Source organism: Callithrix jacchus, chromosome 9, assembly GCF_049354715.1.
Source record: "Callithrix jacchus isolate 240 chromosome 9, calJac240_pri, whole genome shotgun sequence".
Taxonomy (NCBI): domain Eukaryota; kingdom Metazoa; phylum Chordata; class Mammalia; order Primates; family Cebidae; genus Callithrix; species Callithrix jacchus.
In genome coordinates, this window is record NC_133510.1 from 133,995,567 (window position 1) to 134,018,571 (window position 23,005).

At 45.9% G+C, this 23,005-nt stretch overlaps 1 protein-coding gene across 7 annotated transcripts in view; it reads right to left on the bottom strand.

Annotated features, from left to right (window-relative positions):
- Nucleotides 1–1,354: 1,354 nt before the first annotated feature.
- The window catches only part of STX2 (syntaxin 2), a 57,597-nt gene continuing 35,946 nt past the window's right edge, over nucleotides 1,355–23,005 (bottom strand). Inside the window, exons 5-12 of one of the 7 annotated variants that reach the window (XR_013522222.1) lie at nucleotides 21,310–21,383; nucleotides 19,812–19,920; nucleotides 14,040–14,113; nucleotides 13,787–13,924; nucleotides 11,860–11,908; nucleotides 11,218–11,328; nucleotides 8,220–8,345; nucleotides 1,355–3,719 (exon numbers count right to left, since the gene is read on the bottom strand). Coding sequence is in view for 6 of the 7 variants with exons in the window: in XM_035258198.3 (XP_035114089.1) it covers nucleotides 3,563–3,658; nucleotides 11,218–11,328; nucleotides 13,787–13,924; nucleotides 14,040–14,113; nucleotides 19,812–19,920; nucleotides 21,310–21,383 (602 nt within the window). In the remaining variant the exon portion in view is untranslated. The remainder of the gene's footprint in view (nucleotides 3,720–8,219; nucleotides 8,346–11,217; nucleotides 11,329–11,859; nucleotides 11,909–13,786; nucleotides 13,925–14,039; nucleotides 14,114–19,811; nucleotides 19,921–21,309; nucleotides 21,384–23,005) is intronic. The other 6 variants (XM_035258201.3, XM_035258199.3, XM_054239144.2 and 3 more) reach the window with 6 other exon arrangements.

Genomic DNA, 23,005 nt, shown 5'->3' on the forward strand with positions numbered 1-23,005 from the left:
ATCCACATTAGGCTTCTCCTCAGCTCTGGCGGCGAGGGGCTGCTTTTTCTATTCATTTGAAGAGATGTGTGCGCCCCTGTATGGTCTGTTCTTTCCTAAATTTAGGGCTCGCCTTTGTTAACAGTGAGGGGTGGTGTGTCAATTACAACAGCAGCTAAAATAAGGAGCCAACCTCGGCAACTCCGCAGGTGCCGGCGGCCACGGACCCACGCCTGGGGCACTGGCCTTGATGTTTAGCAGAGCACAGGAGTCAGGGAGCGTGGGCAGGAGGCGGGAGGAGGCGCCTGCGCATTGGCCACGGTGTAGGGCACCCAGCCTTACCCATCCCGGGGCTGAGTGGGAACCCAGCAGCTTTTCCAGGTTTTTCTGCTACTCTCTGATGGATATGCAACCTTTCCAGTTACAATTCCACCTCGGATCAATCCACTTTTTAAACTCATGAAAGGATGTGAGTGTAGATTGAAGAAATTCAGAAAAAAGTCATTTAGGCAATAAAAAGTATAAATAAAATAAATTATTGAATGTGCACGTCAAGACTAATTTGAAAGGAAATTCATTATGGGAGGAATATAGAAATGGGATATTAAAATGAACATCTAGGGCTCTAGCTGCATGAATTCGTTTTCTCCAGTTCTATCTTCTCTTTTTAAAATTGTGGTTTTTGAATGTCACTTTCCAGTATGATCAGAATTCAGTAAGGGCTGAGGAAGTAAATACATTCTACTTAATAAGAAAAGCTCTAAACGAGGATTAAGTATAGAGGATACATAACTCAGAACCTGGGGGTGGGGGGAGGGCCCCCCATTCACAAATGTTAATGCGAATGTGTCAAATTGACAAAAGAATTCAAACGCAGTGACTCTGAGACAGAGCCCCAATTCATTGAACTGGTATCTGTTACAAACAGCAAGAATTCTGGTAGGTCCCTTAATACATGATGCTGACATGTGAGCCACGAACAACAGAAGCTTGTAATATAACACTGATAAAATACTAACAAATGCACAGGACGCGGTGGCTCACGCCTGTCATCCCAGCACTTTGGGAAGCCGAGGCGGGCAGAGCACCTGAGGTCAGGAGTTCGAGACCAGCCTGGTCAACATGGTGAAACCCCGTCTCTACTAAAAATGCAAAAATTAGCTGGGCATGGTGGCAGGCGCCTGTAATCCCAGCTCCTCAGTAGGCTGAGGCAGGCGACTGGCTTGAACCTAGGAAGCAGAGGTTGCAGTGAGCAGACATTGTGCCACTGCACTCCAGCGAGGGGACAAGAGCAAAACTGTGTCTCAAAAATACAAATAAAAATAATTACCAAATGTTTCCAAATTACTGACATCATCACACATCATAAGAGTAATTTTCTTAGAACAATTTATTAATGAATATGCAAAAAAATATCTCCCCAAAATCCAGAAATGACAAGGCAGGAAGTGAATACTACTTTTTTGCTTCTCTGGAAATACTTAATGTAAACACGAAATATTTGAAGAACTGATTAAAAAGTCACAAGTGAATCTGTAAATATATTTGTAAGACTGACTTCAAATCAGTGCATGAGGCTTAGATATACACATGTCGTTGGACAAATGACTTAAGTATCTAAATATAAATCAAACAGCATGTTTATAACTTCACCTATAAAAACACAAATTCAGTATATATATACTGCAAATCTAAGAAGATTAACTTGAAAAATACCAAACAGTGTCGTAAAAGGAGAGGACTCAGATGACGGAACTTGAAGAAAAAGTGGGACATGAACAGAGACAGGTCCCCCGACATGCATGTGATTAGACTGAGGCGTGAAGTCCTCTGGACACCAGCGTGATCCTGAAATGCTTACAACCCTTCCAGACGAGTCACACCTTCAACGTAACCACAAATCAGTGAGCACACCGCACAACCGGATACTTCAAGACCAAACAAAGACACAGTCCGAGGCAGACTTCCCCTGTAACTCTGGCGCACTGTCACCATCAGCGGGTGATCCAATGGACATGTCAGGACAAGGGAGATCAGGAAGTGTGTTAAGTCCGGACCTGGCTGAGAAGCTGTTCCATATTCTCCACACCTACTGTTAGGAGTCAGGCATATCTACACTAGTTTCAAACCAAACGTGTTAAAAGTCACATGCTTACACCATCACACACAGCAGTAACAAGAGTTAACGATATTTGGGGCATCCTTCACATAGTCGTTTAAAATTTTGACTGCTCTCTTAACAGATGTTCGTTCACTAGTTCACACATTTTACAAGTCTACAAATAAGTCATTATTCTAAAAAAGAATAAGCAATGAAAGGGTTTAATTGTGAATTCCTATACATTTTGGAAATGAACTTTTAAAGTTCAGCAAAACATTAGGTACTTACTAACATTTATGTGATCTGTACAATAGTTTAAATTTCTAAGAATTACTCAATGTCCTCGGAATAATTTCCTTGAGTCACGAGAGTATGAACCTCAGTCTCATCACCACCCTGAACTCAGACTTTGCTCGTGTAAACTGGGAAACACGAACCTCACACGTAGTGAAAAAGAGACAGTCGTTATCTCAGAAGTGGAGCTGAGGCTGAGGCTCGTCTGGAGCCACCAGCACATTTAAACTCGTTATAAACCAGCATCCACAGAAGGCACTTGTGGGGGCTTGGAGGGGCTTTGCAACCAACGTTTTCTGACAATGGGACACTTTGTAAACAACTGCCAAAGGTGGCTCAAACACCATGAAGCTTCCTATTTCACTCAAAAGGCCACATTCAGGATATAAAAATGGGATAAATTAAGATGCTAATATATTAAACAATTAATCTATAAACACATAAAATTATAGATATCTTACAAAAACATGATAAAAATTATTTCTTCAAACAGACAATAAACACAGCATAGTACAAAAGGTTTCTTAATTAGCACATATTAGCTGGAAGAAGGGGTTAAAAGGAGCCTTAGACCTGAGATCTAAAAGCTTCATAACGGCTGGGCGCGGTGGCTCACATCTGTAATCCCAGCACTTTGGGAAGCCAAGGCAGGTGGATCAAGAGATCAGGAGTTCAAGACCAGCCTGGCCAGCATAGTGAAACCCCATCTCTACTAAAAACAAAAGTACAAAAGATTAGCTGGGTGTAGTGGCATGCACCTATAATCCCAGCTACTCGGGAGGCTGAGCCAGAAGAATCGCTTGAACCCGGGAGGCAGGTTGCAGTGAGCCAAGACTGCACTACTGCACTCCACTCTGGCCTGGGCAAAAGAGTGAAACTCTGTCTCAAAAAAAAAAAAAAAAAAAAAAAAAAAAAGCTTCATAACATAAAGGATCCCTAATTAAACTTCATGCACATTTGTAACACTGAAATATTTTTAATATTGACATTTTCGGTATTTCCTTATTTCGAGGCCACTGAGAGAAGTCTCACACTGCCCACATTCTGTAGTGTGTCATTCAGGGTCATGTATCACACCCACGGAGCTTACGGCGCTTTCACTCAACAAGACGTTCGGTTGTGCTTCTTCTGTGAATTCATACATTTAAAGGTCAGCACCGATGCCGGGTTACAGTGTCTGAGATTCATTCACGAAATGACAGGGTGCTGATCTGGTTGCAGATGTGCTCCGAGTCTCCAAGGAGAAATGGCTCTTGGGATGTAGTTGCTATGACAATGTTGTTGCTAGGATAATTCCAAGGATCACAAGCAAAATAATTACACAAATAATAACGAACATCATTTTCTGCAAGATAAAGAAAAACATTAATTTGCAATGTATCAAAGAAACCAACAATGTCATTTGCTAACTAAATCCTTCTGGGATTCGGGACAGTTTAAAAAATACATCCATTAACAAGAACCCCTCCATGTCACAGGAAAGGAGGAGAGAAGGAAAATTCCAAAGGCAAAGCATGAAGTTCAACACACGCATTAAATTAAAGTAACTCAGGAGCCTAGTGCAGTGGCTCACACCTGCAGCCCAGCCACTCCGGAAGCCAAGGCAGGAGGGCCGCTTGAGCCCAGAAGTTTGAGGCCGAACTGGGCAACAAACTGAAACCCTGTCTTGTTTATCTGAAAAATAAAAATAGTAAAAAATACCTGAGGAATGAAAATACGTGTTATTAAAACAACAACTGTGTTTGCTCCTGGGTGAAAAGGTACCATGCGGGCTCCTAATAGTACTTTCTTTTCATCCTAATCACACTCCAGGACTGCTGTTCATTGGATGAATTACCTATCTTTTTAAAACTTTAAATGAATTTCTCGTTGGCTGAAAAGTCCTATTTTCCTTTTTTTTCTGAAAGGAGGTATCACTCTGTCGCCCAGGCTGGAGAGCAGTGGCACAGACACGGGGCTCACTGCAAACACGTCCTCCTGGGCGCAAGCGATCCTCCCACCTCAGTGTCCCAAGGAGCTAGGATGACAGGCATGCACCACCACGCCCGGCTAATTAAAATACACATATTTTTAAGAGATAGGATCTTCATATGTTGCCCAAGTTGGTCTCGAACTCCTGGGCTCAAGTGATCCTCCTGCCTCGGCCTCCCAAAGTGCTGAGATCACAGGCATGAGCCACTGCACCTGGCCTTATCCATTTTTTACATTTAAATGTGATGAACATGTATAAGAAATCAACAAGACATTAATTGATACTTCTACTGCATTGAGTCTTCAAGCAGGGCACAGCACAGCATTTAACTTTTTCAAATTAACAAGCATCCTCACACAAGGGAAAGCTAGGCCACCTTTGGCTTAATAAATGGAGTGTCCCCAGGAAGCTAGTCTGAGGGAAAGGAAGGAAGACACGACAAGGTGGTGGTGGGGACTGTGCTGTAGGACTGAGTTCTCTTTCTGAAAAGCAGAGATCCATCATTTTAACTACAGTTCCAAATGTATGAGTGCTGTTACCTGAGAATTCCTGTTTGCTGAGCCTGGCCAGCTCTGAAGACGCACATTTCCTGCAAAGCCCAGGCACCGTCTCATCCTCTAACTGTGCTCCTACCCGTCTCTCAGCACCTTCCTAGAGAAACCTAGTCTCCTTTTGCTCTGTGAGGCCTCCCTCCCTGCAGAGGGGGGCCGCACCCCTCCCGCTCAGCATGTGAGTACACTGGCAGCTAGGCCACCTGGAGGCAGCTCCACATCCGGCGCTCTCATCTTCTGCTGCTGTTGTGCTGCCTGCCACGTGCCTGGGTGCACCGTGTGTGTGCCCTTTCCTGCCACATCTGGCTTTCAGAATGGCTGTCAGCTACATGGAGTCTAAGGTGCAGGACTCAGGTGTCATCTAATCTTCTGGTGACAGCGGGAGTGGAGAGAGCACACTCTGGGAGGTCCAGCTCCAAGCCTGGGCCACAGCCCTCTCACCCACACTCTATAAGACTCCGCCTGTCTCCCTGAAGCAGGAAGCCCCACCCATGCTGCAGCTGACTGGCTGCACCAGGCACGCCCTGCAGGGAGAGGCAGCGCCCAGCCCCAGGAAGGCCAACTGCTAGAGGATGAAAGACGATGTTCATGTTTTAAAAGTGAAATTCCGGACATGAACCACTGCCTTCCTATGCCAGGAGAACCGCTGGTATTCATTTTGGTCTGTTTTGATGAATGAGGATCCTTCTGTGTTCATTCTTATTTACAGACACTAGGGTGAAATGGCCAGCCGGGCCCCACCCCCCAGGGGTCACACTGAGAGGAGCCTTCTGTTCCTCAACCTCAACGCCAATTAGCGCTCATGAAACGTAGTGCATTTCACTGTGTCCAGGCTAAAAACTGTAATCTTATCTTTCGTGTAACCACATTAAACTAGCCATGTTATAGCTACTAGGAAAAACCCAGAAAGTACATGTTCGAATCATGAAAATATTGAAAAATAGCACTGTAACAATGAAGAAAAATCACATGTACAATATTTTCAGCAGAGCTAAGAGGAAAAAAGTAGAAAAGAAACATCAACATCCTGCCTAATAAAAACAGTGTGAAAGAGTCTGACGATGGAATGGTAAGAAACGCAGCTTCCCGGAGCTGGTCACAGAGTAAGTTCAGGGGTGGTGTTGTGGCTTGCAGAAATGTGGAAACACTACCTTGAAAGCTTCTCATCGGATAACTGCACATGGTGAGCATAACAGATGCTCACCTTAAGACAGAAATCTTTTTTTTTCTTTTTTTGAAACAGAGTCTCGCTCTGTCACCCAGGCTAGAGTGCAGTGGTGCGATCTAGCTCACTCTCGCCTCAGCCTCCCCAGGCTCAGGTGATCCTCCTGCCTTGGCCTCCAGAGTAGCTGGGAATATAGGAGCATGCCACCATGACCAATTAGTTTTGGGATTTTTTTTCTGTAGAGACAAGGTGTTGCCATGTTGAAGGAATAAATCTTAAAGATTAAAAAGCAGTAGTAAAACTTGACTATGCTCGTGATTCCTTTATGCTGTATCTCAATATTTTAAAAAGCCTTGAGTGACTGTGAAGTCTGCAGTTATTTCCATAACCCAAAATAAATTCATCAGGGATGAACTTGCCACACTCGAGACATCTGGGGACATTTCACAATTTTCTAATCACAAGGATTATAGGATTATGCAAAACAAACATTTACAGAGAAGTAACTGCTGTGTCCAACTTCAACACACCGAATAGCATTCCAGCTTCAGGGTAGAGCAAGCATGGCTCCCAATGTGTGAGGAAACCAGAGGGAAGCCGCAAAATCAGCTGATGTGTAGGAAAGGTGATACTCACGAAGTGAGCAAAAACAACAATTCATTAAATAAACTGGTATCTTTTATATTCAGAATTCTTTAAGAATTAACAGGCATGCTAACTAAATATAACACATAATTTTCCTTTTATTTTATGTATTTATTTATTTTTAGACAGAGTCTTGCTCTGTCGACCAGGCTGGAGTGCAGTGGTGCAATCTCAGCTCACTGCAACCTCCACCTCCCGGGTTCAAGTGTTTCTTCCGCCTCAACCTCCCAAGTAGCTGGAACCACAGGCAAGCGCCACCACGCCTGGCTAATTTCTTTTGTATTTTCAGTAGAGACGGGGTTTCACCCTGTTGATCAGGATGGTCTGGATCTCTTGACCTCGTGATCCGCCCGCCTCGGCCTCCCACAGTGCTGGGATTACAGGCGTGAGCCACTGCGCCCGGCCCTAATTTTCCTTTTAATAGTAAAGAAAGTATTTTAGACAGAATATATGCTGCCAAATGAAACGGTCAAAGGGTTTTCATTTCGGTGTTTTCCTCAGCTTTAATCCATTCCCTCAATTCCACAACAAAATTGCAATTACGCTAAAAGTTTACACTTAGGAGACAGAACATTAAACACTTTTTAACTGAGAATTACTCTTCACTCATATTTCTTTTTTTTTTCTTGAGACGGAGTCTCACTCTCTCACCATCTCGGCTCACCGCAACCTCCGCCTCCCAGGTTCAGGCAACTCTCCTGCCTCAGTCTCCCGAGTAGCTGGGACTACAGGTGCCCGCCACCACGCCCAGCTCATTTTTTATACTTTAGTAGAGACAGGGCTTCACCTGGCCAGGATGGTCTCGATCTCCTAACCTCACGATCTGCCTGCCTCGGCCTCCCAAAGTGCTGGGAGTTACAGGCATAAGCCACCGCAACTGGCCCTTCACTGATATTCCCATGACATTTAATGAACGACCCACTACACATAAAGAGCTAATGGCCTCCTTAGATCAAAAACAAAAGATTCAGGCTGAGTACAGTGGCTCTCACCTATCTATAATCCCAGAGTGTTGGGAGGCTGAGGGGAGGATCCCTTGAGATCAGGAATTTGAGACCAGCCTGGGCAATACAGAGAGATCTCATCTCTACTGAAAACTGTTTTCAAAAACAGCCAGGTGTGGTGGTGCACGTCTGTAATCCCAGCTACTCGGGAGCCTGAGCCAGGAGGATGGCTTGAGCCCAGGAGGTCAAGGCTGTAGTGAGCCATGATCACGTCACTGCATTCCAGCCTGGGTGACTGAAGAGAAAGACCCAGTCTCAAAAATTTTAAAAACTGGATAAGAAGGTAGGCTTGGTTTAAACATGAGTTACCACTCAGCCTATGCTTACTCTCAGTAAACACAGTGCTGGGGACTAGAATCCGCACACAGGCAGATGTATCACTAGATGGCATTATCTGTACTGCATGGCTGGCAAGCTTTTATTAGTTTTAAGTCTATTACAATTAGGCAAACACTATTATTGGTTAATTGCAAAAGTTAATAAGTAAATTAGTCGATGAGTTACTTACTCCCACCCTGGCAGAGAGGCACACACGCTGAAGTTATCCACACCATCATTTGCCAACTGACAAGCCAATAATTAGAGCGATTATGGCAACCAGAACCACTGACACAGCAATAATTATCCACTTTTTCTGTCAAAGAAAAGCAAGCTGATTATATAATGCATGGTTAATTTCATATTGCCAACTAAAAGACATCCTTCATTAAAAAAAAAAAAGACCTGGCTGAGCATGGTGGCTCAAGCCTGTAATCCCAGCACCTCAGGAGTCCAAGGCGGGTGGATCACCTGAGGTCAGGAGTTTCAGACCAGCCTGGCCAGCGTGAAATCCCATCTCTACCAAAAATACAAAAATCAGCTGGGAATGGTGGCACGTGCCTGTAATCCCAGCTACCTGGGAGGCCGAGGCAGGAGAATCACTTGTACCCAGGAGGCAGAGGTTGCAGAGAGTGAGGATCAAACCACTATACTCCAGCCTGGGTGACAGAGCAAGACTCCGTCTCAAAAAACTAATAATAAAATAAAATAGAGCAAAACAACCCAGCAGAACTCATTTTAGAAGCTAAGTTACAGGACACTGCTTACCCCTGTTGGGCGATTTTTAGTTCTTGAGAGTGACTTAATAAGGTCAGACTTCAGCCAGATGCAGTGGCTCACGCCTGTAATCCCGGCACTTTGGGAGGCCAAAGTGGGTGGATCACAAGGTCAGGAAATGAACACCATCCTGGCCATCATGGTGAAACCCCATCTCTACTAAAAATACAAAAAAATTAGCTGGGCGTGGTGGCACATTCCTGTAGTCCCAGCTACTCAGGAAGCTGAGGCAGGAGAACTGCTTGAACCCTTGAACCCAGGAGGTGGAGACTGCAGTGAGCCGAGATCATGTAAGACTGTCTCAAAAATTAAAAAATAAGTAAGGTCAGACTTCTTGGAGATAAGCTGCCATGCAACTGTTATTTCAGGTTTCATCCATGGGGACAGCACAACCGTGTTATCGGGCCACGTATCTGATGGCTGAGACATGCAGTTAGTTCACGCACGCACAGAGGTATGGGCCTTCCAGCTCAGTGACGGACAGCGCCACTGCCTCTTCAGGAAGTCCTACATTCTCAGCACTCAGCCTTCTGTTACCTCTTTCACTGCTGCTGACATACCACACAGAAACCCCTTCTGCAAATGTTGCCCGGCCTCCAAGGGCCACACAGCTCCCTGGGAATAAATGCAGGACTCCAGGAGTGGGGATGACCCATACCTGGGCCGGAGGCAGCAGCAAAGCACCTGAGCGGCAAGGGCACAAGGGAGACAAGCCGGGAGGTCTCCACTATTGGGCATCTAATCCAAAAGACAGTGTCATTTCTGAAACGGGCACCAGGTTGCTGACCAGTTTACACTCCAGGTCCCGCACAGAGCCCAGGCTTGCTCAGAGAGCCAGGCTTGCTCGTCCGCAGCGGGAGAATGAAAATGGATCACACCCACCACCTTTCTTCTTTGTAAAACCCATCAACTTTCACTATCCTTTGCACCAGACTGACATGTTTGTGTCATGGAGGAAAGGAACAGACCTGGAATGAAGTGAAGCACTTTTATATAGGTGTCTCCTCACCTCAACTTACATTAAGGGCCAATTTTTTTAAAGCAATAAACGAAATAACATGAGAAACCACATCTGGCATTTCAGAGAAGCGAGCGAGCTCAGACATACCCAGGAAAAGCAGAGGCTGTGCCCTGCCGGCTGAGCCTGCAGCCTGGGGAGCGTCCACACACACAGTCTCACTCCACTTTTTCTAACATGGTGAAAATATCTCTTTACGGAACTTCTGCTGACATCACACTGAGCCATCAGCCTAGGCGAAAGGCACTGCACCCCACAGGAGCCTTCAAGTGTGAGGGGAACACTCCTCTAGCAGGGCTGCGTACTTGGTGTTCATCCTTCTCCAACTGGAGAGAAGCAACCAGGGCCCGCCAGGCAGGGACACACAGTGAGATGCGCGGAACCCCCGTCACGCAGCAGAAATGAACTTTGTGGTTTCCTAAGTTTTCTCAGAAGAGCTTTCATTCACACATGACACTCTTCAGACTCAAAGAAATTAAAACTCATTTAGAAATCGCATATCACCCTTAGCATCTCTGCGTGTTAGCAAAAGGAGGTGACAATGTGGAAACCCCACAATCTCTCCAGTGTCAGAGGCACTGTGAGAAAATGCCTAAGTTAGGAGAAGAAGTTTCAAGCAGCAGGACAGTCACAGAGGGCGCCCGGAACCCTTTTTCACACACAGTCTATGCCTCTTAAGTGAAAGAGCCTCCCTTCTTTTAAGGGCCCTTCAGGTGGGTGCTACGTAAGACTGCAGGTCCACAGTCTCAAATAATTTTTTTCTTTCCTCCAAACCAAGAATTAACAAACAACCTAAATAAAAAATGAAATGTTCATTGCATCAAATGTGTAGCCAACAATTTGGTGCCAGGTACAGTGGCTCACCCCCAAAATGCCTGTAATCCCAGCACTTCGGAAGGCTGAGACGGGCAGATCACATGAGGCCAGGAGTTGGAGACCAGCCTGACTAACATGGTGAAACCCAGTCTCTACCAAAAATACAAAATTAGCCAGGCTTGGTGGCACATCCCAGCTACCTGGAAGGCTGAGGCAGGAGAATCGCTCGAACCCGGGAGGCGGAGGTTGCAGTGAGCCAAGATCACGCCATTGCACTCTAGCCTGGGCAACAAGAGCAAAACTCCAACTCAAAACAAAAAAAAAAGTGCTGGGATTACAGGTGTGAGCCACCACACCCAGCCCTAGGGTTACTTAGAACACAAAAGGGTTTACACTATAAATAATTTATCTAATAAACGTTTTAAACTTTTAGCAAAAAGAATTATTTCCATTTTAAAACAACATTTATTTAATTAATTATTCCCTGGCATACCTTTTCGGTAGGCTTACAGCAATGTATTACAACTTGAAACCAAATGCAGAGAAAAACAGCTTAATTCTTCCAAGCCGAACTCACCCTTCTCGCCTTGCTCTGATATTTGATGGCTTTTTTCGTTTCTTCTTTAGCGTGTTCTACGTAGTCTGTGGCATTCATGACGTTTCTTTCTATGTTGTTGATCATTTCCCCCTTAAAACAAAAAGGTTCAAACTTAGAAGACATTTTCAAAGGGCTTAATTATGTATCTTTAAGATAACCACAGAAGAAACTTTATAGTAACATGATGTGCATGTAATGGATACTGAGGGGTTTTTGACATTTACAGAAAGGTAAAAGATGAGGCCATTACACGTGTGCCAGGACAAAGCAATCAAAATTCAATTTATATTTTAAAAAGAATGAAGAGGAATGGGCAACCATGCTGATAATTAAAGGCATCTCAACACAATTCTGAGATAGCTTTAACACGCAGACACTTTTGACAGATGGGCAGGGTGAAGGGAGGCAGCCAGCTCTCAGTTGAACGAGTATTTTACCATTATGCACAGATATAGACAATGTACAAAGAATGACATCTTTTCTACAAAGTGGGAAATTGTCACTACTACTTTAAATCAGTCAACTGAGCATGGCTTATATCTGATGCTCAGTTAACTAAATGAATAAGCAAAATGTAAACGGAGGTGAATTCAGCGACGTGTGAGGGAGGAAGCACATTACCTGGTTTTCTGTCCACAGACAGACAGAATCTGCAGCAGTGAATAAAGTTCTGAAGAATGATGGACAGTTAACTCACTCAGTCACAAACTTAGACTCACTAAGCAAGCTTTCACTACGCGGACGCTCGCATCAGATGAGTCAATATCATGCAGTACCAACAGACTTCTAAAAGGAACCAGTGAAACAAAGCCAGGGAGACAGCCATTTTTCTAACAGAGCTGAATGCAATGCGTTTGGTATAGAACAATTACGACTGAAGTCTAAGGTACTACAAAAGCTTTCGTAATTACAGAAATCATCTCCCATTCTTCCTGTCCAGCTGGTTTTCTTTGGAATGCTTCCTGAAAATAAGTAGCTGATGGTAATCAGACTCCCCACACTCCACTTCTCATATCATGAATGACAACGGGGCCCCCAAAATCAAAAAGCAGTAAGATGGTCCCATCCCTGCCCTCTGTGTAGCTGTTGGTTTCCTCTAGCAAATGCTTGGAAATACAGACATCATCTGGGCATGGTGGTGCATACCTGTGGTCCCAGCTACTTGGGAGGCTATGGTAGGAGAACTGCTTGAGCCTAGGAGGCAGAGGTTGCAGTGAGCTGAGATTGTACCACTGCACTCCAACCTGGGCAACAGAGCAAGACCCTGTCTCAAAAAAAAAAAAAAAACAGGCACGGTGCCTGAGTTTTTCACACACATTCTCACGATTGAAGTTCCTCAAAATGAACAGGGTTTCCTAACAAGGTTGGTGAAGCAGGCAGGAACAACTGTGTGTGTGGATGGATTCCTATCCCATTTTACACAATCCAGGCAGTCCCAGAAAATAAGCCCATCAGATGTGAACCTCCGTAGGCAATGACTCCGGCCAAAGTAGACCCTGAAAGCAGCTTCAGGAGGAGGGAGGAAACGGTCACTTAGGATAGCTTGGTATGAATGCTTCTGCTTCACCTGGTGGTCAGCTGAATCCTAGCCAGTGACACAGCCCTATCTCCGTGGCATTTGAAAAACAAGGAGAGGAAATAATTCAAAGAGCAAGTGTGAACATGTCCATGTGCCTCACAGATACACACCATCCCATACTTTACACTCAGTTAAGTAGATACGTACATGCACGTAACTTTTTTTTGAGACGGGTCTAACTCTGTCACCCAGGCTGGAGTGCAGTGGTGTGATCATAGCTCACCACAGCCTTGAACTCATGGGGATAAGCAATCCTCCCTCCTCAGCCTCCCAAAGGAGTCTGATATTTTTTAAGAATTGCATTAACTCAGAAGGGCCTTCCCACACCTGCTGTCATTCCCTGTGTTACTCGGCAGACGGGAAACCCCATGTGACAGGCACAAGCTCTCATCTGTGCCACAGATTGTATGCCCACTTGGGGTTTCTTCTTTCAGATAGTTCTCCTAATTATTACTGTAATATATGCTCCTTGTAGAAATCTGAAATGAATACTTTTAGAGAAGATGAAAACTCCCACAGTCTCGCTGCATTGATACGAGTTGATATACGCCTTTCCTTCTGTGAATACTATTTTATGGAGCCGAGCTCATGCCACATGTGTGTAAGTATTTACACGTATGTACTGACATACACAGAAGATCTTTATAGCTCCCTTTTCTCTTAATTCTAGCACAAATATCTGTATATTTCAGTAAGAATTCTCCATGAACAAAATTTAGATTGTCTATGGCTGCCTAAAAGTCTGACCTATGAACACCCCATAATTTGATGAACTGGACCAGTGCCTTCCGGTTAACGGTCTAAGCTGCTTCCAGCATTTCAGCATCACCATATAACACCGCAATTAACTTGAATTTGGTGGATCCGAAATTACAGCTTCCCTAGATACACCCACTGGATAGCGCGGGACGCAAGAAGAGTTTACAATGGCTGATGCCTCTCTTCGAGAATGAGAGAGGCTGTAACTACCTGAATCTCCACAAACATGGCCATGTCCATGAACATCTCATGCAACTCTCGGATACTGGTCTCCAGCTTCATGATGTCCTTGTGACGTGACTCGATTTCATTGAGAGCTTGTCTAGTAATTTGTGAATCGGATATAATCTTGGAAAAACAAAAACAACAGAGAATATTAATACACTTATGATGGAAGCTGAAGGGTTTCTAAAAAGCTGTGTCTACAGAGGACAGGGAGCCGCAGGGCCGCGCCCGCACTCACGTCGGAAGTGAAGATGGATGGCTTCCCGCTCTCCAGCATCTCCTCCAGCTCGCTGTCTGTGGTGGTTCTTCCAGCTGAAAGACCCGCAGCCACAGCCCCACTCACAATGCAGCACAATTTAAAAACAAGCCTGTTCGCGGCCGTAGTTAGCAACTACAACTAACTGGGTCATCAGCATTTTTCAACGATGTTTTTCTAACCATTTCTGAAGCAGATACTGACAATGAGAAATGAACCTAAGGCTGAGAAGCAGGAAGAACTAAAAACACTCTGAAAAACTTTATAAATCTTATGAACAATACAATGTTGTTTTAATATTCGTGGGAAGCAACTGCAGAAGGGAGACTGGCAAACAACGTTTTGGCACACTGGCTTTGCTAAGAGTCCGACTCTGACTCGTGTAAAAGGGGGTTAAGCTGAAGGGAGCATGTATTAAATGTGGATCCATAAAGTCTGTGTAGTGAGAGTCAGATGCCTGAACACCTTCCACATTTTGGAAGTTAACGTGTTCCTTTTGAGTTACATGTGTAATGGCTTCTAAGAAACATGTACACAGGTTTTTGGAAACCTAACTGACAATTACTATTTTTCACGGTCTGTGCCACAGAACATGGAAGTAAATGAATAACTGACATAATTCAAAGGTCATCTGGTATGAATGTTCACAGCAGCGTTCTTCATGATTGCCAAAAAGTGAAACAGCCCAAATGCCCACCACGCGGTGCCCGACTGAACGGGAGTCCGCAGCCACAGGAAGAAAGGATGCTTGTGGGTTCCGTTGTTTTGCTTTCTGAGACACGGTCTCACTCTGTGGCTTAGGCTGGGGTGCAGGGGCACCATCGTGGCTCCCTGCAACCTCTGCCTCCTGAGTTCAAGCAATTCTCACGCCTCCGACTCCTGAGTAGCAGGGACTACAGGCATGCACCACCATGCCAGGCTAAGTTTTGTATTTTTTGGTACAAATGGGGTTTCACCATTTTGTCCAGGCTGGTCTCAAACTCCTGACCTCAAGTGATCTGCCCACCTCGGTCTCCCAAAGTGCTGGGACTACAGGGATAAGCCACCATGCCCAGCCCTTTTTATTTTTTAGTAGAGATAGGGTCTCTGTCACCCATACTGGAGTACAGTGGTATGATCTCAGCTCACTGCTGCCTTGACCTCCTGGGCTCAAGCAATTCTCCTGCCTCAGCCTCCCAAGTGACTGAGATTACAGGCACACACCCCATGCCTGGTTAATTTTTTAATTTTTTTAATAGAGATGGAGTCTCACTATGTGGTCAAGTTGGTCTTGAACTCCTGGCCTCAGCAATCCTCCTGCGTTGGCTTCCCAATCAACATCCTGGGATTATTATACACGTGAGCCACCACGCCCTGCCCATGGTTAAACCTTGGAAAACCTGTGTTATGGCAAAGAAGTCAGTCACAGAAGAATACATACTGTGTAAGTCCATTTATATGAAACAGCCAAAATGGGAAAATGTATAGGGCTGAAGAGCAGATGATCGCTGCCTTGGGTTAGGAGAAGAGGAAATGGGGAGTGGCAGGTGACGCTGTGGGGTTTTTTGGGGTGATAAAAATGTGCTAAAATTGACTGTGTGTGGAAACACACCTAAAAATACCAAGTTAACTGTATACGCCAAACACCACATACTACGGGAATTACTTATCAGTCACGTTAAGATGTCATTTAATGAAAAAATAAGTTAGTAAATGGCAAAATCTGTTCCTTACACTGTTTTTTGGGAGATAATTCTCAATCATTAAAAAATCTATTTAAGGCCACACATGGTGGCTCACATGTATAATCCCAGCACTTTGGGAGGCCACGGTGGAAGGACTGCTTGAGGCCAGGAGTTTGAGATTAGCCTGGGCAACACAGCAAGAACCCATCTCTACAAAAAATACAAATAACGTTCAGAACTCTGTTCAAAATAGTTCAATAAGGAGACTCTGAGTTTTGCCTTGCTTTTTTAAAAACATGAAAACTGTTTGAAACAATGTAAAATATAATCATCAAAACTAGAAATTCCAGCTTGGGCAACATAGTGAAAACCTGGTCTCTACAAAAAATAAAATTAGCCAGGCACGGTGGTGTGCTCCTGTGGTCCCAGCTGCTCGAGAGGCCCAGGTGGGAGGACCCCTTGAGTCCAGGAGTTCAAGGCCGCACTAAGTGGTTATCACACCATTGCATTCCAGCCTGGGTGACAGCGTGAGACCCTCTCTCAAAAAAAACACACATGAAACTAAGAGCGACTGTTGCTGTCTCATGCTCACAGAGCTCTTCCTACTGGCTCACTGCTGCGTCTGAGAAAGCACCTGGTGTTGGGGCGTGTGAAGTGCAGTGTACATTCATAATTCCCTTTCTGGAACTGTGAAATCCAAAACATCGTGAAAACTGGGTTTTCTCCTAAGCTTGAGGGCCAAATTCAATGAGTGGCAAAATATGACCTAAACTGAGTCGAGGCTGTTTATAATCTTCTCCTGTTTATTGTGACTACTCATACTTCTCTGGGGAGCTGTGCTAGTGTGTCTGATGAGAGGGTGCAGTCCTACACCCTACCTGGGGATCCATAACACACATCTTTACATTGTACTATCCTCCTAAAACCTGAAAAATTCTGCACTCTGCAACACACACGGTCCCAGCCATTCCAGAGCCATTCACTGTGGACCTATATAACATGCCCTGGCACAAGAAAAACTCACCATTTGAAGAAATAAAGCAAACAACAGAGGAAAAGAGACCCTGTGATACAAGGTAAGAAACTGCCTGACCACAGGGCTGACAGAAGGAAGAAAGAAAGGGAAAAAATTGTTCTAGGTGCAAGGATTTGGAGAAGGCCACTGCAGGAAGACACCTGCTGTGTGGCCAGAGTGATGCCATCCTGAAGCAAAACTGCCACGATGACCAGTTTGACTCCTGCATGCAAGACATTCTGCAACGAGGTCCGGAGACAATGCCTGCAGCACAGACAAGCTCACATCCAGATGCTCCTCCAGCCTCACCTGTGGTTCCAAGTCCTGTCCCGAAAGTCTAAAGATGTGAAGGTTGCACACGACCTACCCTGAAAGCCCGCTATGGAAAGAGCGCTTTCTGGAGGGAGGGCGGGTGTGGGTCCAGTGTCTCTGTCTCTCAGAGGCTCCTGATCATACGTCCCTGTTCAATGCTTCTTTCTGAGAAACTGGATGGTAGCCTCCTCTTTTGGCCTCTCAGCTTGCTCAGCCTTTGGGGGTAAGTTTGCATAGACCTGCTCGCCTCAGAACAGACACATGGAGGGTTTAGAGTTTAACAGACTTAAAGGAATTACTAAAAAAAACTTCCAACATGTATACGATTCTTCATTGCTTACAAAACATTTTTTTTTTGAGACGGAGTTTCATTCTTGTTTTTCAGGCTGGAGTGCAGTGGCGCGATCTCAGCTCACTGCAACCCCTGCCTCCCAGGTTCAAGCGATTCTCCTGCCTCAGCCTCCCAAGTAGCTGGGATTGCAGGCATGTGCCACCACACCCAGCTAATTTTGTATTTTTAGTAGAGATGAGGTTTCTCCATGTCAGTCAGGCTGGTCTCCAACTCCTGACCTCAGGTGATCCACCAGTCTCAGCCTCCCAAAGTCCTGGGATTATAGGCGTGAGCCATGGTGCCTGGCCTGCTTATAAAACACTCCCACAAACCCTACTGCAGTCGATAGAGTACGACTGTAAGAGAAGAAACACTGGGAATGAACTACTGTGGGCTGAGACAGAAGAGTGTGGGAAAGAGAGAAGAGACTCGGGTGATCTGATCACGCCACGGGATTCACGTGGGGAGTGCAGACAGGACATGCCTGCAGGAGAGACGGTGCTGGGTCTTCAACCCCAGGCTGGGGAATCTGCTAGAACAGCGCCCACCACAGAGTCCCGGAGCACAAATCCTCACAGCGCATCAGGTAACCGGCTGCCTTGTAATGACGACTTTCACTTTAAAGAGTACTAACGGATCCCTGAAGTCAAAGTGGTTTGCAAAACCTTTTTCACAGAAAAGCAACCTGGCTGGCATTATGATTGAGCCAGCAATTCCACCAGGATGGAGTAACAGGGACTGCATTTTCCCTGCCACCTGCAATAACTACAACAAACTGACCCAAATCTACAAAACAATGATTTCCAAGACACTGAGCATCAGGCCACACACAGTGATCCCCAAGAGATGCAAAGAAGCCACGTGGGCCTGCTGCTGGTCAGCCACAGGCAGGGCCCCGGGGGACCCAGGGGAGGTCCTAAGCAAAAGGCACAGAGCGCAGGGGAGGCCAAGGCAACTGGATTTGCAAGATGGAGTAGAGACGAGAGAGATGATGCAGACAGTGAGCTGCACAGTCTCCACTTCTCACTGGAGTCCTGGCTGGCATGCCAGAAGGAACAGGCTCCCAGGCAGACGAGGGCACCGCGAGGTTCACGGCCATCAGAGCAGGTACTCAGTAGGATCTTGCCGCAGGAGTGAGGAATGACAGACCCTCAAATAACACTGGTCTGGTCCCTTTAAATGCAAGATCCCAAAGGATAAACCGTGCTCATGTGACTTAACTATATTCCAAAACAGAGCCCAAGGAGATTGACAAAAATACTCAGAACACAAAGCACAGAAATACTCAGCACCCAACCAAGTCACCTTCACGATGTCTGGCATACACTCGAAATTTACCAGGCTTGCAAAGAAGCAAGAAAACACAAGTCACAGAAAGGAAAGAAATCAACCAACCAGAGCAGACATGGAACCTGGAATTGGCTGATAAAGACAGGAGAGGTTACCTCAAGCGCGTCCCAGGTGTGCTGGGGACCAGCACGGAAAACATGGGAAAGACCCGGCGCAACTTCTAGCGATGGAAACCATAGCGTCTGAGATGAAACATACACCAGACGAGGCTCAAGGCAGATCAGACAAAGAAGAGAAACTGACCACAACCAAACACATTGGAAAAGAGAATCTACAGCATAAGGAGCCTTGCTGAGCGGCAGGATGAGGTCAAGCAGCCTGGCGGGCATACGACAACATTCTCTGAGGGGACGAGCCTGAGTCTTCACCTGACCTGCGAGCTGACACGATGATCCGCCAGGGCTCCCAAGGCCCCAGGTCAGGGACAAAGGGCCTTCCTACTCACAGCACAGCAGGCCACGCAGCCTGAGGCTTATGAGCGGCTGTCCCCAGCCCCGATCTCCTGGGGAGAGGAAGAGCAGCCACAGTGGGACATCCCTACAGTGGGTTTGTGTCTCAGCTAAGGACTCGAGCTTGGGAACCCCAATCTTTCATAATGGGGAGTCTGCAAACCTAACCAACCTTCATCCCCGCAACAGACCTGTCTGCCCAGAGGAAGGCGCCATCTCCACTGCCATGACCAACCGCCCCCACAGACACCCCTGAAAAGAGTCTGGGGCAGTAAGGCCGCTGCCTCTGCTCACAGACAAGGAGAGCTATGGGGAGCCATGAAGACGCCCCTGAACTAGGGCAGGACGGGGCTGAGGACACAGAAACACTCAAGGAGGAAATGACTGAGCACTCTCCCAACCTCCCCGAAGCTCTGAAAGCAATGGCAACAGGCAAGGTAAACGCCACCGCTTAGGGCTTCCTGAAGAATCAGAACAGTGTGCCTGAGTCACGGCACAGGAAGCTGTGAGGGGTCTTCAGGTTTTACAGCATTGGTGAAAACAGACACGGAATTCTGAAACTAAAGTTGTTTCAAGTGAGACCTTAAGGGAGAAAAACATGATTTTAGCAAAGACAGAGTCTCCGTTACTCACTGATCTCCAGCTGGCGCTGGATGCGGCCCTTGCTCCGCTCCCGAAACAGAGTCTGTGCCTCGTTGTACTCCGCCATGGCTTCCACAAACTTCCGAGACAGCACCGAATGCTAACAACACAGGAAGACGGCATTCGCATCTGCCGGCCAGGCCTTCCACTCAAAGCGACACGCTAGACACGCATTCTGGAAACTCAAACTACATGTTATTCTGCTCCTGCGAACGGAAAAGGACAGCAGCAACGTCCCCATGACAGCATCTGCGCTAAGAACTTTGCATGATCTTACCGAATTTTCGCAAGAACGCTACTATACCAGTCGTATCCCCTACTGAGAGAAAACCACAACTTTGGGGTAATCAGTCCAAAGTCGCAGGCTTTTCTGATAAAAGAGGATCAGTGCTAGAATCCAGGCAGGCGGACCAGAGCCTGCACGCCTCATTGCCTCGTGCCCCGGAGGGCTCAGAGCTGTGTTCCTCTGGGCTGCACCACAAACCACTGAAATGTGGCAACCTTACCACAAACACTAACATGATTTGGAGAACTCTCTGCTCTTCAGAGCAGAACTCGTGGATGGGCTGAATAGATTTTCTTCACGACAGAGAGATGGTCTATAAATACTGTGAAAGGAAAATAAAATCGCAGGACCCCACACTCACTACCCGAGGGAAAGTTAAACTTGGGAACGAGTCATGCAAAACACTGCCTTCCTTCTTCCCAGACAGATGGCTGCCATGGCAGCAGGCCTCCCTCACAGAGTGCTCACACAGAAATTCCTTGTGGGTCCCAGAATCTTTCAGAATACATATCCCCACAAAAACAAACCCCAAAACAGAGTGCTGCTGAACTCACCCTGACAATGTAAATCAGCGGCTTATCTTCCCAGAAACAGGACAAACACCACACTAGAAGCCACCCCCCAGGCCACCCCCAGAGAAACGCATGTAGGACAAACACCACACTAGGAGCCACCCGCCCAGCCCATCCATCCTGAGGGGAATGCATGTGCGGCTCCGCCCTCGACTCAGGGTTGCCTTATCCCGGATACCAGGCGGATCTGGGCACAGGACTGCAGAATCGACCCCACGCCTCTCTTCCCGCATGCCACCGTGAATGGCATGCGGTGGGCACTGACCAAAGCCTCACCAATGTGGCACACCACTGCCTACCCCCACTTTTTCTCCTTTCTCTTTCTTCGTTTCCTCCTTCCTGCCCGCTCCTTCCCCTTTAAATTCTGAAGTCCTCAAACCCTCTTCGGGAAAGGCACAGGCCACAGGTCCTACTGTCATTTCTATTTCTTTTCTCCAAGCGTGTCCTCAACTTCGGCAAAAAAGACCTCTGTCTCAGATACTTTTGTTTAACAATACTATATTCCTTTTATGCAGAAATGCTATGAGATTAAGCATGACAGGAAAGATGAAATGATTCGGAGTTTGCAAGAAGAAAGTAAAAGCACTTATTCCGCAACATTACTTCAGTCTAGACGAGGCTGATACCAAACCTGGGTTCTTCGTATCCGAAGATCTGCTGAAGCCCGGTTCCCACTCTCATCCTGTTCAAAGCTTTGTTCAATCGCTAGGAACAAACAGAAAATAATTACCTTCCAAATTCAAAAACAAGTTTTTCAAGCCTAACTTCCAATTCCTTTTCTTTCTTATCTTTGAAGTAGCTATAAAGCTGAAGTTAGTGAACAAGTGACCTTTTAAAACAACGTACTAAAAAGACAATCCATCAAGAGGAAAACTGTCTTTTGAGACAAGGTCTGGCTCTATCACCCAGGCTGCAGTGCAGTGGCAGAATCTCGGCTCACTGCAACCTCTGCCTCCTGGGCTCAAGCAATCATCCCACCGCAGCCTCCAAAGCAGCTGGGAATACAGGCAAGTGCCACCACACCCAGCTAATTTTTGTATTTTTTGTACAGACAGGGTTTTGTCATGTTGCCCAGGCTGGTCTTGAATTTGTGAGCTCAAGTGATCCACCTGCCTTGGTATCCCAAAGTGCTGGCATTACAGGTGTGAGCCACCACCCCTAGCCCCATCAAGAGGAAATTGTTACTGCTCTTGAGAAATATATGTGTGTAGATATACACAGATATATATATATATATACACACACATATATCCACATATACATAGATATAGACACATGTGTACAAATACGTATTTACTCATACGAAGAAATGAAAAGATAACCAACACATTTTAAAACTGGGTACCACTAAAGGGAAAGGAGAAACAAGCGGGGAACGAACAAAGAAGCTGGACTCCGAATATGTGTATAATTTCCCTTCAGAATGACATAAATACTTCACAAACTGTAATGCAAAATTAGACATTTAAAAAATTAATCCCTAAACTTCAAGGGCAAAATAAAACAAAGCTAACAGTAATCAAGTTAATGAGATAAACACAGAGGAGCCAGGCGTGGTGGCTCACGCCTGTAATCCCAGCACCTTGGGAGGAGCCAGGCGGGCGGATCACTTGAGGTCAGGAGTTGAAGATCAGCGTGGCCAACATGGTGAAACCCCATCTCTACTACAGATACAATAATTAGCCAGGCATGGTGGCGGATGCCTGTAATGCCAGCTACTCAAGAGACTGTGGCAGGAGAATCGCTTGAACTCAGGAGGCGAAGGTTGCAGTGAGCCGAGATGGCGCCATTGCACTCCAGCCTAGGGGACAAGAGTGAAACCCCATCTCAAAATAAGTAAATAAATCACACACAGAGGAAAAACTATTCAAAGTAACTTTAAAGCCCAGTGACTTGCTGCTGGACACAGCGGCACGTGCCTATGGTCACAACTGCTGGGGGGTCACTCGAGCCTAGAAGTCCGAGGCTGTCGTGCACTATGATCACACTGTGAACAGTCACTGCACTCCAGCCCGGCCAGCACAGCCAGACCGCGGGTCAGACAAGAAGAAAAAGTAATTTGATTATATAGCCCAGTGGGATATACCTACAGACAAAAAGAATGACAAAAAACCTACTTTTAAATAATCACACTCTTGACAGTAGGTGCTGGCATAATTATTTTGAGTCTGTTGTATTGTACTGTGGATAGCAAGTGAGTAATTATGTGTCAGTGAGAACCAGAATTCGGGGCACAGCTGAAAGGGACAGAGACGTCATATTGCCCATATTAAGTAAAAATCCTTTCAAAATGCTTTTAATCCTCCTTTCTTCTTAGTTTGCAGTAT